Below are 16,354 nucleotides of genomic sequence, written 5' to 3' on the forward strand. Positions count from 1 at the left end.
AGACTCAACTACACTCTGTATATACTCTTTTCAAGCGCTTCCATTAACTTAATTTACGCTAAAATGAAGCGACATTGACTGCGACTGTTTTATTTTTTTTTTTTCCTTCCGTTTAAACGCAAGTATCTGCGACTGCTTTTCGTTTGTTTTTTTTTTTTTCCTTCTTTTTTTTTTCAACGCATGAAGGAAGCGAAGAAACTCACCTCGTCATCTAAGTGACACGACTCCAAGCTGATGGTGTCAAACTGCATGGCCTTGAAGATGTCCTCCATCGCTTCGCACTGCCTCGCGTCCAGTGTCTCTCCTGCGCCAGGTTCCACGCGCCACAGGTGAGCGCACTTTTGAAACTTCCCAGCTAAAAGGCGCAGCAGCGCAATCGATCGACGCCGGAAATGCACACGCGGAGAAAAATATACATTCGCACGCAGCTTATGTCTCGTACGATCACATACATGCATTCTCTGTGGGAAAAGCTGAGTGTTGTGATCAAATGGAACAAAATGTAGCCCACCAAGACAATAACGGAGAAAAAAGACACAGATAGCGCTGTGTGTGTCTTCTTTCTCCGTTATTGTCTTGGTGCGCTACATTTCGTTGCCTTCGATCATGTGCCAACAAGCCCGAGTATCTACCCTTCTGTTGTGATCACCTGCTTGCTTTACAGCGGATCTTTGAAAAAATATAAATAAATAAAAAAAAAAAACAGCGTGCTAAGGATAAAGTCCAAGGAAGGAAAAAAATATATACATTTATTGGATCATCAGGATGGAGGTAACTGGAGTGGTATACATGACGTTTTCAGTCCAAGACTCCCAGTTGCCCGGGTCGACACGGCGGCGATGGTGATGAGCAAGCGCCTCCCAGCTTGGCGCTAGAACTGCACCCCTCCCCTCGGCTCCGCCCCATTGCTCCAAGGTCGTGTAGGGAGGCTTTAAAGGAGTACAGACACCTCATTTCTGGGTTCGTGTTTTATTCTTTGTAATGATGCGTAATGAGCTTATGCCTTGTACAGTCAGATGCATGCATGCAATGGCATATCCTCGTATATGACAGCCGAATAGTTTATGATCGCAAAATAACGGCTTGAAGGGCTAGTTGGTGCTGGATCATATTCAGATATGTGGCGCAAAAAACACAAACACAGGAGAAGATACAAAACACACGCGCACACTACCAACTGTTTATGATCGGATTTCTTTTCCTGTTTCGATTTCCGTTTCAACGATTTCAACAGCCGAGCGATGGTTGTGATGGCAAAGTCAAGTCTCGGTCACGTGACGGATGAAAAAAAAAAAAAAAAAAACAGCGATATAATCGTTCCTGTGGCGTTTGAATTCAATAGAACGCTGAAGCCAGCCCGCCTCAAGAACAGGAATTACAAGTGAAGAGTCAGCGATGATATCTCTGCTGTTGTTTTTTTATGTCGTGCATGACCTAGACTTGATTGTGACGTCACTGCCATCTCTAGGCTGCTGAAACCAAAACCGAAACTGACGAGAAATAAAATTCAAATAAAAATTATTTAGCGGTCGTAGGAGAAAGCCGCGTGACGATCTGTACACTGGAACGTCTTAAGCATCATCAGGAAGAAGAAAAATGCCTCTACATTTTGCCGGGGACATACATGTCCAATGCACATCTCCGCACCAAGGGCATGTGTCACAATATTGAGTAGGGCGGATACATCTTCAGCGATGGAGATTTAGAAACGTTGGAACGTGTACGGACGTTTGCGATTCATGCGCTCAATAAGTAAGCAAAGATATGCATCCAGATACACTGGACACAAGATAGTGCTGAAAACGCTGAGCAGAGAAAAGTTGACAACCTCGTACACCAAATTCCAAACTCTAATGCACCATCCACCGAGCTACCTTATGATGCCCGCTCTGGTGTCCCCATCCTGGCATCCTCTCTGCGGAAGAGTACACGTGTCCTCATCCCGCCGTGCACTTAGCCCCCTCCCTCATAACTTAACTGTTGTATATTCCTCATTTCGACGGAGTATCTCGGAACATGTGTTTCCGATGTTGACACGTCTTCTACGGTTTCAGGTTGTCGAAGACAGTAAACTGGCGTTGCTATGCTGCAACGATTTATTTTATTTTTGTGGAATTTATTTCACTTCAGAGAGTTTCAATGGTGGGTGGGTGGGTTTGAGTGAGTGAGTGAGTGAGTGAGTGAGTGAGTGAGTGAGTGAGTGAGTGAGTGAGTGAGTGAGTGAGTGAGTGAGTGAGTGAGTGAGTGAGTGAGTGAGTGAGTGAGTGAGTGAGTGAGTGAGTGAGTGAGTGAGTGAGTGAGCGAGCGATGCACAAATCAGATCGGTCACTGGGTGTAAAGGTAGACTGTATTTTGCGAATGAATGCGTTCACTTCGGCTGCACAAGAATTCTGCAAGAGTGTAAGCAGGCAACACTCACCTTTTAAATTGAGGTCCTGAGTTCGGTCGCCTACGACGCCTATTGCCTGCAAGAAAGGGAAAAAAGTGCATTCAATGACAGCCGCGGGTAATGCAAGTGATACAACAGTGTAATGCAACCATCGAGGCATCGCTAGTCATAGCAAACTGCGCATAATTTGTGCAAAATGCTTCCGAACGATCAGACGATTTCTACAGGGAAAAGATATACAGCCAGCAGAGAAAAGTAATCCAAAACACAACAAAACTTCCGACATAAGCATCGGCACCGTGTGTTCAGTATGGCGCGAAAATGCTGCGACGTTTGTAGCAAACAGAATTCAGCGCATGCACACTTTGTTGAATGTCGACTCTGGAGTAAATTTATTTGTAAACAGTTATTTATATTAAATAATAATAATAATAACAACAATAATAATAATAATAATAATAATAATAATAATAATAATAATAATAATAATAATAATAATAATAATAATAATAATAATAATAATAATAATAATAATAAAATAAATACTAATAATAATAATAATAAAATAGGTAGCCTTTCGCTAGTTCCCGCGAGAACGTCGGAAGGCAGTGGAAGCCTTTGTATAATGTACGCGTTAAGGTATTGTACGTAATGCTACGCTAGTGAAAAAAAGAAAAAAAATCTGGATGAAAACACCAAATTTCGCAAGGAAATGCGTATGTCGTTGTCTTGCCCCATCCGAGAGCTTTCTGTATCGTACAAAATTAATTACTTTACTGACGTATATTTGATCCTTCCCGAGGTCTTCGCATAAAGACGTGCAATCAGCATTTCGTGTGCATTTAGAAACTCGAAACTCAAACGGGGGACACTTTTCTATTCGCATTATACGGCTCTGAATGCGCCACTGCATAAAAAAAAAAAATCACGTCGTTACCGTCTCATCCTTCAGTTCTGAATCCGTAGATACGGACCAAAGAAAAGAAGAAGAAAAAAAAAAAGTGAATATGGGCCTCGCAAAAAAAAAAAAAAGGAAGAAAAGAAAACAAAACGATCCAGAGCATGGATTGGAAATCTGGTCTCAATTCTTCTGTCGGACAAAAGCTAGACTGCGTGAGCATAAAGTAGAAGTTCACGAAGTTGGCTGTCCGATTGAATTCTACAACCTTTGTTCGGAAAGAGCACGGCACTCGGCGAAAACAATTCAATAACTACGGGCTTCCGACATAGGGCGTACGTAGCTCGCCCACGCGATGTGCGACAGAAGATATACCTATATGGCTTATACGTGCAAAGCAGCGGAGCCAGAGCGCAGCGCCAGCGCCCGTTTGACGAGCTGTCACATTCATTCCCCGCTCTTCATGTGCAGCCCGCGTAATTAATCGGTTACCATGGTAACAGCGAAAAATAACAGGCAGGTGCGACTATTTTTCGGCAAGACGTTCCAATTGGCCCGGGTAAGTTGGTTAATTTATATTCGTTAATGCTACACACAGCTATAGCATAGGCTCTCGCAAGAGCAGATGAAGACGACTAATATACGTGGGAGTGTAGACAATCCAAATACACGTAAGGCGTGCGCACACAGTCTCTGACGCAAAACTGTCGGAAGTTAGCACAAAAAGTTCACACAAGGGCTTTTTTTTTTCTTTTGTCCGCAAACAAAGTTTAGGTTTCCGCGAAACCAAAACTTTGCACTAGGTTTTTTTTTTTTTCTTACAAAAGTCTCACTTTTTCTGCAAAAGAAGCCCAAAGAAAAGCAAAACATTTAAATGTTTGTGTACAAATTTTGAGAGGGCGGCTTTTCTCTGGTGTAACGAGGAGAGAATGCGTGCTAGCGTACTATGCAACGCCAGCCTTTCAAAACACGGCAGCGACAGATAATTTGCATGCCCAGAGCTTTTTTTTTTTTTTTTTTTTTTTTTTAGTTTGCACGCCAGACGCACGGCACGCTCGTATAAATTTAATCACGCTGCATCAACAAAGAAGGCACGAGAAGGCAGACTGAAGGCAACTATAGGTAAATCGGGTAAAGAAAAGGTATGGGGAATAGGGAAACACTCTCAGGAATACTGTGGCAGCGAACACACAACGGCAACGCGTAGTAGCCTACGTCAGCAGAACAAAAACAAGGCAGCAGAACATCTCGCGGACACGAACGTCACTTCACAAGAAACGTTCGCCGCAAGAGAGAGAGAGAGAGAGAAGAAAAACAGAAAACCTCGCTCCAGTTCAGCGAGGGCGGCGTGAACACAATTGAATTCCCGGACACGAGAGCGGCACGGGTGGTCTTTTCTGATTCTGAACTGGATCGCTTACGAACCCAACAAGATAACAAACATTGCTAACCCACCATACATCCAAAGATGAACCACTGTGCGGGAAGGTGCCTCGATAATATAGAATCACACGGACTTCAGAATTTTTTTTATATTAATTTTTCTTTTCGCCCAGAAAAGAACTTCGGTGCGCATTCTCTGAAAACGAAATAAAGAGATATTCCCCACTCTCATCCCCTGCCCAAATCCTCAGAAAGAAGTCTGCAGGAAGAAGTTAACTCATCCTCATGCACATGTAAACACAACAAAGAGCGCTTGCAGTAGGATAAGATCGGCAAAAAAATGAAAAGTCTCTCTAGATTCAGCGCACCGCCTGAGACGTCTTCGTGTAAGGCGACCGAAAGTAGGTCGTAACGGGAGTTCAGAAATGAAGCCGGCAAAAAGAACCAGAATCTCCCCCTCCTCGTTTTCTCGTCGTTCTATTTCTGTTTCTCTCCACATAACAGCTTGCCGTGCGGGCAAACCGCTACCCCCCAACCATCTGTCTATTCTTCTTTCTGTACTTTGCTGCCATTCTCATAAGCTAAGAGGAGTCTTTTTGTTGGTCTTCCCTTATTTTTCCTTGTCGGTGAGCGAGACTCCTCGTCGTCTCTTGATCGATAAAAAGAAGTGATATCGAGGAAATGTTTGATCGATTGAAGAACGTGCCCAGCACTCAGCACACTGCTCCCAGAAATCCCTGCAGCAGACCCCCACCAACTGCGCTGTTCGAGGCCCCGGGCGAATTCGGGAAAGACAAATCGGAGTTTCTTTCTAACGACGTCAGGACAACGCAACGACCGGATAATGAGAAACAAAAAGAATTGCAAGCAAAAAAATTGAAAACACAGAAAAGTAGATGGAAGAAAGGAAACGGAAAAAAAAAAAGCGAAGGATAAATGAGTGCCGGTTATGGGAGAATAAAAGAAACCGAATTACGAAAATAAAAAAAAAATGCTAAAAATAAGCAGGTGGAGAGAAATCAGGGATGTTGTGCGACGTGTCGCGGTAGTCTTAAAGGCGGCAAAGTTAAGCCCCCAGCTTTCAGCACGTAAAAATCGGGATCCAATAAGAGAGGAACCACTGATTAATATTCAACCTATACGGCTCCTGTCCGAATGCGAGGACAGACTGCATACACTCTGCATACTGGATGTTTAGAATTGTAAATACTTCGTCCTTTCTTTTGTCTCTTCACAACTTTCACCGTCGGCAAACCAGCTTCACAGAACTTATACACTTCTCGAGACTGGAAGCAATAAAGTGAATATTCGATCTGAAATGCTGAGCTGAATGCTTGTGCGCGTTCATATTACATGGGGCCCTACTTACTCGTGAGTCCCAAGAGTTCAACAAATCAAGAACAGAAGCAAACGAAAGGAACTGCTTGGTCTGTCTGGAGTAGTTTCCGCTGCTTCAGAAAGGCTGAAAAGTTCCTGTCGTATGCTTCTGTTCTTGACTGTTGAACGAAAGAGAGAGAGAGAGAAAAAAAACATGCATAATGGCAATCGGCACACATTTCTACGCCCGACTGCGCGCTCATCATTGTTTTTGTTTTCTTTTCGGGACGCTGAGTTCTGCCTGAGCGAAGGATTGCGCATGCGCCCATAACGAGAGATCAGGGGAGCTGCGCGAGACAGGCTCGAAGCTCGATCTGCGCTCATCTGCGCATGCGCTTCGTATACTGTTGTGACGTCAATCGCGTACGAGGCACTGAGACTATACGGGTGGACGTACCCGACACAATCAGCCCTGCATGATGTGGCATATGAAGGTGCCCGTAGTGGAGGGCTGCAGATTAAGTTAGACAACCTGAGAAATTATTCGTCACGCACTGACACGGATAGCACAGCACGCGGACACGTTTGCATTTTACCTCCACCGAAATGAGCGGCCTGGATTCAGATCCCCAGGCGGTCAAAATTATACCGTAGCCCTCAACTACGGCTCCTTTTTCTCTAGTTCTCCTTTCACTTCCATCTTGCTCCCTTCCCTTACGGCGCGGTTCAGGTGCCCATAGAAACAAGTGTTGACAGACACTGCGCCTTTTTCTTCCTGTCAACCAATTTATATATATAATCCAGGTTCTCGGGAAAGGCCAGCCGAAACCTACCAGCGCAGGCATGAAAAAAGTACAAATATATTTCCTTAGGCATATTGTGATCTGAAACGAGCTAGCTTCCTTAGAACATTTATACCACTGTCTGCCAGCGCGTACTTGCGATATAGGGGCTTAATTTGTGTCCAAGCCGTCTCCGCGGAAACGTAATCGGCCTCACGTTACGAGCCAAAACGGCACGCATGTATATCTGACATTTGCAAAGTGAGCAAGTAACAACAGCCTAGGGTGAGCCGGGTGCGTTGTCTGCAGTCCTCGTCTACTGTTATGAGGGTGGAACCCTCCGCAAAGGACGCAGTGCGTGTCTTACCGGTCGATAAAAAAAATGACACGGCAATACCGGACTTCGAGCTAGCCGACCAAGCCAGCTCAACCTCCCCACTAACGCCCCTCCCCTCAACATCATACGCAGAGCGTACTAGAGCCAGTAGCAGGCCTGTGCGTTTTCTCTTCCTTCTTTCTACAGCCACAACTCCCACGGTCCACCAAAAAGGGGTGCCATCGTTCGTCTACGTATAGTCATCTAGTCGCCTAGACCTGCCGTCGTACACGAGAAGACGACTCCGTCACGCGCGACAACCAAGTTGAGTCAATAGGCTTCGAATAATCGAACGCTTCTCGAGGAGCTCTCCTAAACATTCTTTTTTCAATTCCGCCATAAGTGAACTATACTCAATATGCGACAGGGTAAATGTCTTATTCTTAACAGCGAAAGCACTCGGTATACCTCAGTTTTTTTATCGCTCGTTCTATCTAGATTCAAAACAGCGCAGACAGCACCCTGTTCGAAGAAAAAAAAAAAAAAATGCGGGACAGTCTGAAATGAACAAAACTGTATGTTCTCTATCCCATCTATGTATGACATATCGTCCAGGAAAGCACTCCTGAAGGTACAAGACGTTTCGGGGGGAAATCGCTGCGACAGCAGAAAACGAAAGCTGGCTCTAACCTGCGTCCACGGCTGAGCGAATTTTGCCCAGAGCTCTAGTAATGGTTAAGATTCGAGAGAAGAGGAGATAGCTAGACCGGTTACAGCTAAGCCGCAGCCGGCAAAACAGTATCACAGTCAATACAAAGGAAAGAGGCGAAAACGCTCCAACTACGGTTCGAAATATTTGATAAAGCTGGCAAGTGCACCAGAAATAGAGAGGATAGCAGTTGTTGTTGTGGTTGGTGGTGGTAAAAATTTAATCTCCGGCAAGGATAAGCGTCAACCTATCCGCCGAGACGGCGGCCTGGAGTCCTTGCGAAACTCGGTTTCAAAAGGTAACTACTTTGAGTGAACACATTTTGGGCGCTCATGGATTGTAGCGACATCTAGAAGCGGCAAAAAAAAAAAAAAAAACACAATTTGCTGTTGTCATTGCTAGGGTGTCATTGCCTTCTGAAAAGCGCTTCTTTTCTTCTTTTACTTCTAAACAATAAGGTTCTTTCATCTAAGAAGATTTGTTACAGCATCTTTTCGATTTTGTTGCCAGGTGGTTCTGCATCAATCAATAATTTTTAAAAAAATTGAAACTTGGATATTGTTTCCATTAATGACCTCGGGCGCGCTGCCACTATCCGTAAACACCCAAATTTCGACTAACTAGGACAACCGTTCTTTTTCTTTTGATAGATGGGCCCTGGCGGGAAGTTTCAGAACTAGTAACATTAAAGAGCTCCGCCTGCCTCCTGTTTCGTGTAGGCCATCCGATTCCGACGTCTGCGCCGCACCTAACGTTGCGAAGATGATGGAGAGTAAAAAATTTAATCGTGCCAGAGTATACGAAGACTTCAACTTAAAATTCACCGCGGTCAAAAGAGCAAGGAAAGCTTCTTGCAGGTTAGTGGATCGTGGCACTTCCTGCGTCGTTATAAACCAGTTTTTGGCGGGCCTACTCCATTTTCTTTTCTTTCGGTTGGTTGGTTGTACAACTTTTAATTCCATCGGAAACGGGGAGTCGTGCGCCCGCGGATTAGAGGCTGGCAGGTAGCCCTTGGCTTCTTGCGGCCTCTTCCGCCAGATGGACGGTACGGTGCTGGATCGCAGGGTCCGCGCTTCGCAGCAGGGCATCCCAGGCTTCTCTACTTGTAATATTTTGCCCTATCCCTGGAGATTGTGGGCACTCCCAAATTATGTGGTCGAGGGTCCCTCTCGCCCCACAGTGTTTGCAGAGATCATTGTCCTAAAGTCTGGTAGCGCGTGAAATGCCCAGACCGGGTTCATGAACGTATTAGTTTGTAGCCGCCTCCACGCGACAGCTTCTTTATTATTTAGTCTAACATCTGGCGGGGGTACCAGTCTACGTCCCAATTTATAATGGTCGATGATTTCCCTGTAATTTTGCAGACGCTCGTCGTATGCCCAGTGTTCGGGGGGCTCGACGGCTACCCGGAAGTAGAGAGCTCGGGCTACAGCTCGTGAGCCGCCTCGTTACCAGGGACGGCAGCGTGAGCGGGCGTCCAAATTAACTGAATTTTCCTATTTATTGTTCTTTGGGTGAGGATTTTGGCCGCCTCCGGCGATATCCTCCCCTTCCCAAAATTTTGAATCGCAGTTTTGCTGTCGCTAATTATGAACTTGGCTTCTGTTCCTACGCAAGCTAGCGCTATCGCAACTTCCTCCGCAGTCTCTATGTTGCGGCCTCTGATGGCTGCCGCGGATACCGGTGCCCCTCGGCCATCGACTACCGAAGCTACCGCCGCACCTGTTCTGCCACTTGCCGCATCAACATAGACTACTTCCTTTGCTCCCATGTTCTTGAACCGTCGCTCTAGAGCTTCAGCTCGTTTGGCCCTTCTTTCGACATTAAATTCTGGATGCATATTCCTAGGGAAGGGGGGGACTACCAAGGCATTCCTGATTTCACTATTAATTGTGACTTTTTTTTGAACTCCTCTGTCTGGGTTGAGGCCTACTTTTGCAAGGATTACCCTGCCCGTCTCGGTCGTGCTTAGTCTCTCTAATTGGGAGACTCGCACTGCCTCCGCCAATTCTGCCCACGTGTTATGCACCCCGAGTTCGAGCAGTCGTTCGCTCGAGGTACCCATGGGCAGTCCTAGCGCCTTCTTAACGCATTTTCGAATCAGGCAGTCTAACTTCTCTTTTTCACCGGCCTTGATGTCCAGGTAGGGCGTGGCGTAACTGATTCTGCTTATTACGTATGCCTGGATTAGTTTTAGTAAATTTCTCTCCTTGAGGCCTCTTCCTTTAGTGGCGACCCTCCTCAAGAGCCCGAGGGTTTGCATCGCGTAACTTTCTAATTTTTTCAGGACCTCTCCGTTGTGACCGTGGGATTGAATGACCATCCCCAAAATCCTGATCTGATCTACTTTTGGCACCGGTTTGCCCTCCACCTGAATATGAAACTCCCCGCTATTCTTGCAGCGGAGGTACTTTGGGTTATAAACGAACAACTCAGATTTATGCGGGGAGCACGAAAGTCCCCTTTTAGCCGCGTAATCGACAATGATGTCGGTCGCTGCTTGCAGGCGTTCCTCCGTACTCGCATCTTCGGCGTTTCGTCCGAACGCCAGTTGGTGCGACAATCTGCTAACCAAAAAATTTTGGACCAACCGGGACGCTGAATTTCGATGCAGGGTTGCGATTCGCATAACAGTATTTCTGGTCGAAAAAATATGCTGGCCTAGTCATTTGGCGAGCAATTTGACTACATGTATCTATAGTGCGGAGCAGTCTGCAGATGGAAGTAACTTCTGGGATCAATAGGGAAGGCACACAACACGAATTGTGTGCTCATTGCGCCGCAGTTTCTGACGCGACTTCTACTTTCGCCTGCCTCTTGCTCCCTTCTTTCCCTGAGAACAGTTGGAACTTGGAAGCACTTTAGCAGTCGAGCGACGACGGCATGCGGGCCAGATGGTCCGGCTTCAATCCCGATCGTTACCAATCGCGATTAAATTGCCCATATGACAGAGGTATATTAATTATACCCAAAGCGATACAGCCGCAACAAGGACAAAAAAATTACGAGGGACTTCAGCGACTAAATTAGTGAAAGGCGAAAGCCTGAGTTCCGCATTCTGCTACGCACCTGACACTAGTTAGTAATAAGTTAACAAATCAGTAATTAAGTAAGTAATCATTATCAATTATCAACTATTCATTATTAGGTTAATTAATAATTAATTAGTCATCAATTTGGTAATTAATCAATTAATTTGTGTTTGACCATTGATTGACATATGGTCATATAAGGCGCGCATTCGCGCATACTGTGGTGATGCTCTGTGATTGGTCGATACCTCTATGACGTCATCCCGCCTCGGCCAATCGGAACGCCGCAAAAGCGGGATACATTTTGTCCACGACAGCATGAGCCATTAAAGGCTTTCGCCTTAAAATGCAGCCTGGTCTTTCTATTTCAACGTGTGCGTCTGCCTCCGTTGCAGGTTTTCCTTTTCCTGTTTCTTCCACGTTATGCTCGAGTCTACACGGGCCGACTGCAGTGCCGTTCGAAGACTTATCCTGGAGCGGACACAGTGTGCTTAATGACTTACATAATTAGTCATCAGTTTGGTAATTAATCAATTAATTTGTATTTGACCATTGATTGACATATGGCCATATAAGGCGCGCATTCGCGCATACTATGGTGATGCTCTGTGATTGGTCGATACCTCTATGACGTCATCCCGCCTCGGCCAATCAGAACGCCTCAAAAGCGGGACACATTTTGTCCACGACAGCATGAGCCATTAAAGGCTTTTGCCTTAAAATGCAGCCTGGTCTTTCTATTTCAACGCGTGCGTCTGCCTCCGTTGCAGGTTTTCCTTTTCCTGTTTCTTCCACGTTATGCTCGAGTCTACACGGGCCGACTGCAGTGCCGTTCGAAGACTTATCCTGGAGCGGACACAGCGTGCTTAATGACTTACATAATTAGTCATCAGTTTGGTAATTAATCAATTAATTTGCATTTGCCCATTGATTGACATATGGCCATATAAGGGGCGCGTTCGCGCATACTGTGGTGATGTTCTGTGATTGGTCGATACCTCAATGACGTCATCCCGCCTCGGCCAATCGGAACGCGCTACTGACAGGACGAGTAGCGCGCGGGACACGCGTTCATGCAGTGCGCTGCACGGAAATCGAAGCGGCGGTCGCAAAACACGCGCGCACACTTTCGAGACAACTGGGAATAGCAAAGCCTTATCGACCGTCAAGGTGCACTGCGCACGCTACACAAAGAACTTCCAGCTTAGAGCCGAAGAAAAAAAAAACATCTAAACCAAATTAAGAAAAGGATATTCTTCACCGTGCTGCACAAGAGTAATGGCGTCGCAAAAGAAGATCAAGCTAAAGAAAATATTTCAGGAACCAGGATGAAAGAAGAGGACTTCGGCGCGGCCCTAATTAGTTTCGGCGCTTCTTTGGCGACGCTCAAGTCTTCATCCTATATTTGTACCATAGATATATACACATATTTTCTTCACCTTACGCTTCAGGCCGTTATATCCACGTGAAGTCCACCAGGCCAGCGCGCCGTTGTTACGTATAGATGTATGCATGCTGGCCGCCAACGTTCAGCTTTCCTGGGCACACAGCCATTGACGACAAAGATGTTTTATACTGCGATGTTATGTCTGTTTTATTTAAAATTGACAGGATGTTTCATACAGAGAACGACGCGTCTGGAAGGTACAGGGCCAGTCGGAATTTTTAGTTAGGCGAAGAAGTTTATATGCAGTTAGGGATTTCAGCTAGGCACCTTTGGTCTCCATGCGTTAAGGAAGCAGAAAATAAAAATGCAAAAAAAAACAACAAAAAACCCTGTTGGCAGCAAATTTCAATCCGAGAATTTCACGTGGGAAGCGTCCGAGTTCGGAACGTCGTCTATTCACAGCAGCAGCGTGTTAGTTGCCGTGTTCTTTGAAGGACAGATGTGAAATGATTTCCGCTCGTCTACAAGGGCACCTTCCTCTGTGCGCAGGTCGCGTTACCTCGATGGACTGTTTTTATACTTCTTCAACAAAATTAACGCCAGTGAAAGTTGGTACGGAAGCTTTCTCGGCGTTTCTTCGAGAATCGCAGTGTTACATCCGCCATACATCTATACGCTTCAAATGGCCAGGCAATGCAGTATAAGAAACCTCATCTTCCCGGCAAGCGAGCGAGCGCGCGCACGCACGCAAGCACGCACGCACGCACGCACGCAAGCACACACACACGCACGCAAGCACACACACACACACACACACACACACACACACACACACACACACACACACACACACACACACACACACACACACACACACACACACACACACACACACACACGCACGCACGCACGCACGCACGCACGCACGCACGCACGCACGCACACACACACACACACACACACACACACACACACACACACGCACACACACACACACACACACACGGTGCGGCTTAGCTGTCCGCCTTAAGCTCATCTACTTCCGCTTCAACTGCCTGCATTGTACAGGTATAGACGGATGCATTATAAGGCATGTCACATTGTTACAGGCCCTGCAGAGGTTCTACAAAAGCCCTCCTAGCTCCTTCAGCAGAAAAGGTTCCGTCGAAGTTTAAACTTCCAACGGTGCCTTTGCATTTGCCGCACGGTGTTCGAGTTCGACTACCACCGTTTATCATTTCCGAACTCTTTCTGAGACAGATTGGGCGAACTTCAAAGTGAATAATAAAAGCCAGTCTACGTCGATGCTTACTAGAGCATATATGCGACAAGTGTGACGGCTCAATAACCAAAGCCAAGGGAGGCAACACCCCGTTTAAGAATCACAGTCACGCGAAGCCCCCATCAACCGAGATAGAAGAGTAATCGTCAATATTAAAGTCAACAACCGAAGGCTTCGAGAAAACGCCTCCTCTCGGGAACCGCGACGAGATTCGCGAACAGACGGTGCGGACGGCCTTTGTACCGCGGGAGGCAGACGACAGGCAAACATGACGTTGCCCATGGTAACGGTCAAGTAACGAAATGGCCAGCAATACAAATCGCGCTCCCAAGATGCTTCAAGGTTATCACCTTGATCTCTGTGTACGCGTCTTCTTTTCTTAACTGACGCGCAGAGGCAAGCTCTATATACGTACGCGCGCTGTGTGTGCTTTCGTGATATTTTTATTTTATTTCCAGTACGGCTAGTTAAGCCTATAGCTCGAAAAACCTTGTTGCAATCTCGAATCGAAGCCTTCGGAAGTGTTGGCGCAAGCGCCTTGCGAAAGCTTAAAAAAAAGAAACGGAAAATAAAACGAAAAACGAAACACTGCAGGTACGACGCTTCTGGAAAGTTAGGACATAGGAGTTGCACAATCAGCGAGGTGGACACACAAGAATGAAAAGCAAACGATTAAGTAAACGGCCTGCCTGGGTGTGATCTGCTATTTCGCAAATGGCGGCCATCGGCACTCGAAGCAGACGACATTCGTTACGCGCTCCTCATTTTAAAGGTGTCTTTCGGCGGATAACCAGGAGTCGGTGTGACTGAGAAATCCTGATTAGTCGAGAGGAGCCGTGACGTAGACATGACATTGCACGGAGTGACTTTGCTAAAAAAAAAATATTGAGAACCGAACCTCTGACCTTTGATGCGCGAACCAGGCACGCAACCCTTATACGGTAACCGTGGAACATTCGTCTAGTGGGAATGGAATAAGCGGAGGTTTTATTTGTACTTCGTTTCAAGCAGTGTGTACATATTATACGGTAAATCAACGCGCAGTTAAAGCGTCGCTAATTGGTGGCACTAATTAACGTCACACTCTGACGTCATCACGCAACCTTCTTAGGGCGAACTTAGAAGTCCCCCCTATCTTTTCAGCTCTTCAGGCTACAGCTTCGAATCAGACTCGTAACAAGCTCAGAACAGAGGCTGCAAGCAGACGCGGTAACTTTTATTCGAAAGCTTACAACTTCTGCCGTACTTCGAAGATAAGGAAAAAGAAAAAAGAAACAAGTGAGCCAGAACTCTAGAAGAGGTAATATAATTGAATCTTCGAAGGCTGGAACATTCGATTTGAAAATGTCAACGGATCCGTGTCTGTGATTCCTCTCCAAGACATGATACGTTTGCGTCTTTGCGTTTGCCTTTAAGCTGCCCTCCCTCCCTCTTAATATTTCCTTTACCACTGATGATACAGCAAGGAAATGCGCACTGACCTGAAGGATCCCACTCCGGAGGCTTTCTCAAAAGTATAGACTCGATAAAGCAGTGCTTATATAGCGTTCAGTACAATTTCAAGGCAAGAATTTTTCAGCGAACTTTTCCAGCACAATTTAGGATGGCGTCACCCAGACGGAGACCAAGCGTTTCTTGAAGCTGGTTTAACAGACTGCGAATACAATTGGTAAACCTAACTTGACCTAACAAGTTTTATGTTGCGTGTGGCTCGTGCTGGAACAAGCCAGCTTACCTTTTTATATAAGCGGGATGAAATTTTCCACTTGCAGCCGTGCCTCGCGCAGAAGCGGGAAACGAATATTTCACGATTCAAGGTCTTAATGCTCCTGACAACAGTGATTAAGTTCCACGAACCAAGACTGGCAGAAACAAAAACGTTAACGAAACACAGCAGTTCATAATCGGATTGCGCGCGCTCTGTTCAAACATGTGTCACGACGGATTAGAGTATAGACTGGAAGGAAGCCTCCCCGACTAATTCGACCAACGGGCACTGCGCCTGTCGCAGCAGTAATGATGCAACAGCACTCTATGTTCGGTCAGGCCTATAGTGTTGCGCAAATCAGAACCACCCTTTGCTCTAGGCAACTTATTTTGCGCGACAAACAGCAAGACGATTCGCCACATACTAGCAACGTCGACCGATTGTGTAACTACTCATTAATATCTACCACTGCCGCAGTGAAAGAATACAAATGCGAGAGAAAAAAAAATAGACAAAAATTTCTTGGAAAATTCGCGCCTCAAGAAATATCTTTGGTTATCAGATTTAACATTCAAAAGCGACTCGGACTATGAGGAATGCCGCAGTGGAGGGCTCTGGATAATTTCGACCACCTAGGATTCTTTAACGCGCACTGATATCGCACAATACACAAGCGCTTTGTGTTTCGCCTCCATCGAAACACGACCGTCGCAGTCGGGGATCGTCGCATTGACTTGGTTGAATTTATTCAATGGATACCGAGTTGAACTATCGGTTCCGTAAATTTCCGTCGTGGTCGCAAGGCTGCGATTGGGGCATATGTTAATGAGTAATCGTGTCTTTCGAAGGAATATATACTTGGCCTTACACAAATTCCCGAAACGTACCGCAAAAGCTAATAGGCATTTCAAGTGAATATTATTCCTTATTCCAATCACAAAATAAATGTGAAACGCACTGCGAAAAAAATATAGCAAAAATGCACGTTATAAAAATGACGTTTCTACACCCCAGCTCCAATCCCCACCCACGCTGCAACGTTTTCTTTTTTTTTTTTCTTTTTTACTGCAACTTGCGTGGCACACCACGAAGCTTATTCGTCCCGAACAAGATCAGCTTAAGTGCACACGCAAAGTATTGGCAAGCGACAG

The 16,354-nt window shown here is 45.9% G+C and overlaps 1 protein-coding gene across 2 annotated transcripts in view; it reads right to left on the bottom strand.

Moving 5' to 3' along the window:
• Nucleotides 1–16,354, bottom strand: part of LOC146176135 (uncharacterized) — a 350,013-nt gene that overhangs the window by 44,964 nt on the left and 288,695 nt on the right. For both annotated transcript variants that reach the window (XR_014701499.1, XM_084582463.1), the window contains exons 3-4: nucleotides 2,420–2,465; nucleotides 204–304 (exon numbers count right to left, since the gene is read on the bottom strand). Coding sequence is in view for 1 of the 2 variants with exons in the window: in XM_084582463.1 (XP_084438589.1) it covers nucleotides 204–304; nucleotides 2,420–2,465 (147 nt within the window). In the remaining variant the exon portion in view is untranslated. The remainder of the gene's footprint in view (nucleotides 1–203; nucleotides 305–2,419; nucleotides 2,466–16,354) is intronic.

Source organism: Amblyomma maculatum, chromosome 10 (assembly GCF_055883805.1).
Source record: "Amblyomma maculatum isolate TAMU_Amacu chromosome 10, ASM5588380v1, whole genome shotgun sequence".
Lineage (NCBI taxonomy): Eukaryota > Metazoa > Arthropoda > Arachnida > Ixodida > Ixodidae > Amblyomma > Amblyomma maculatum.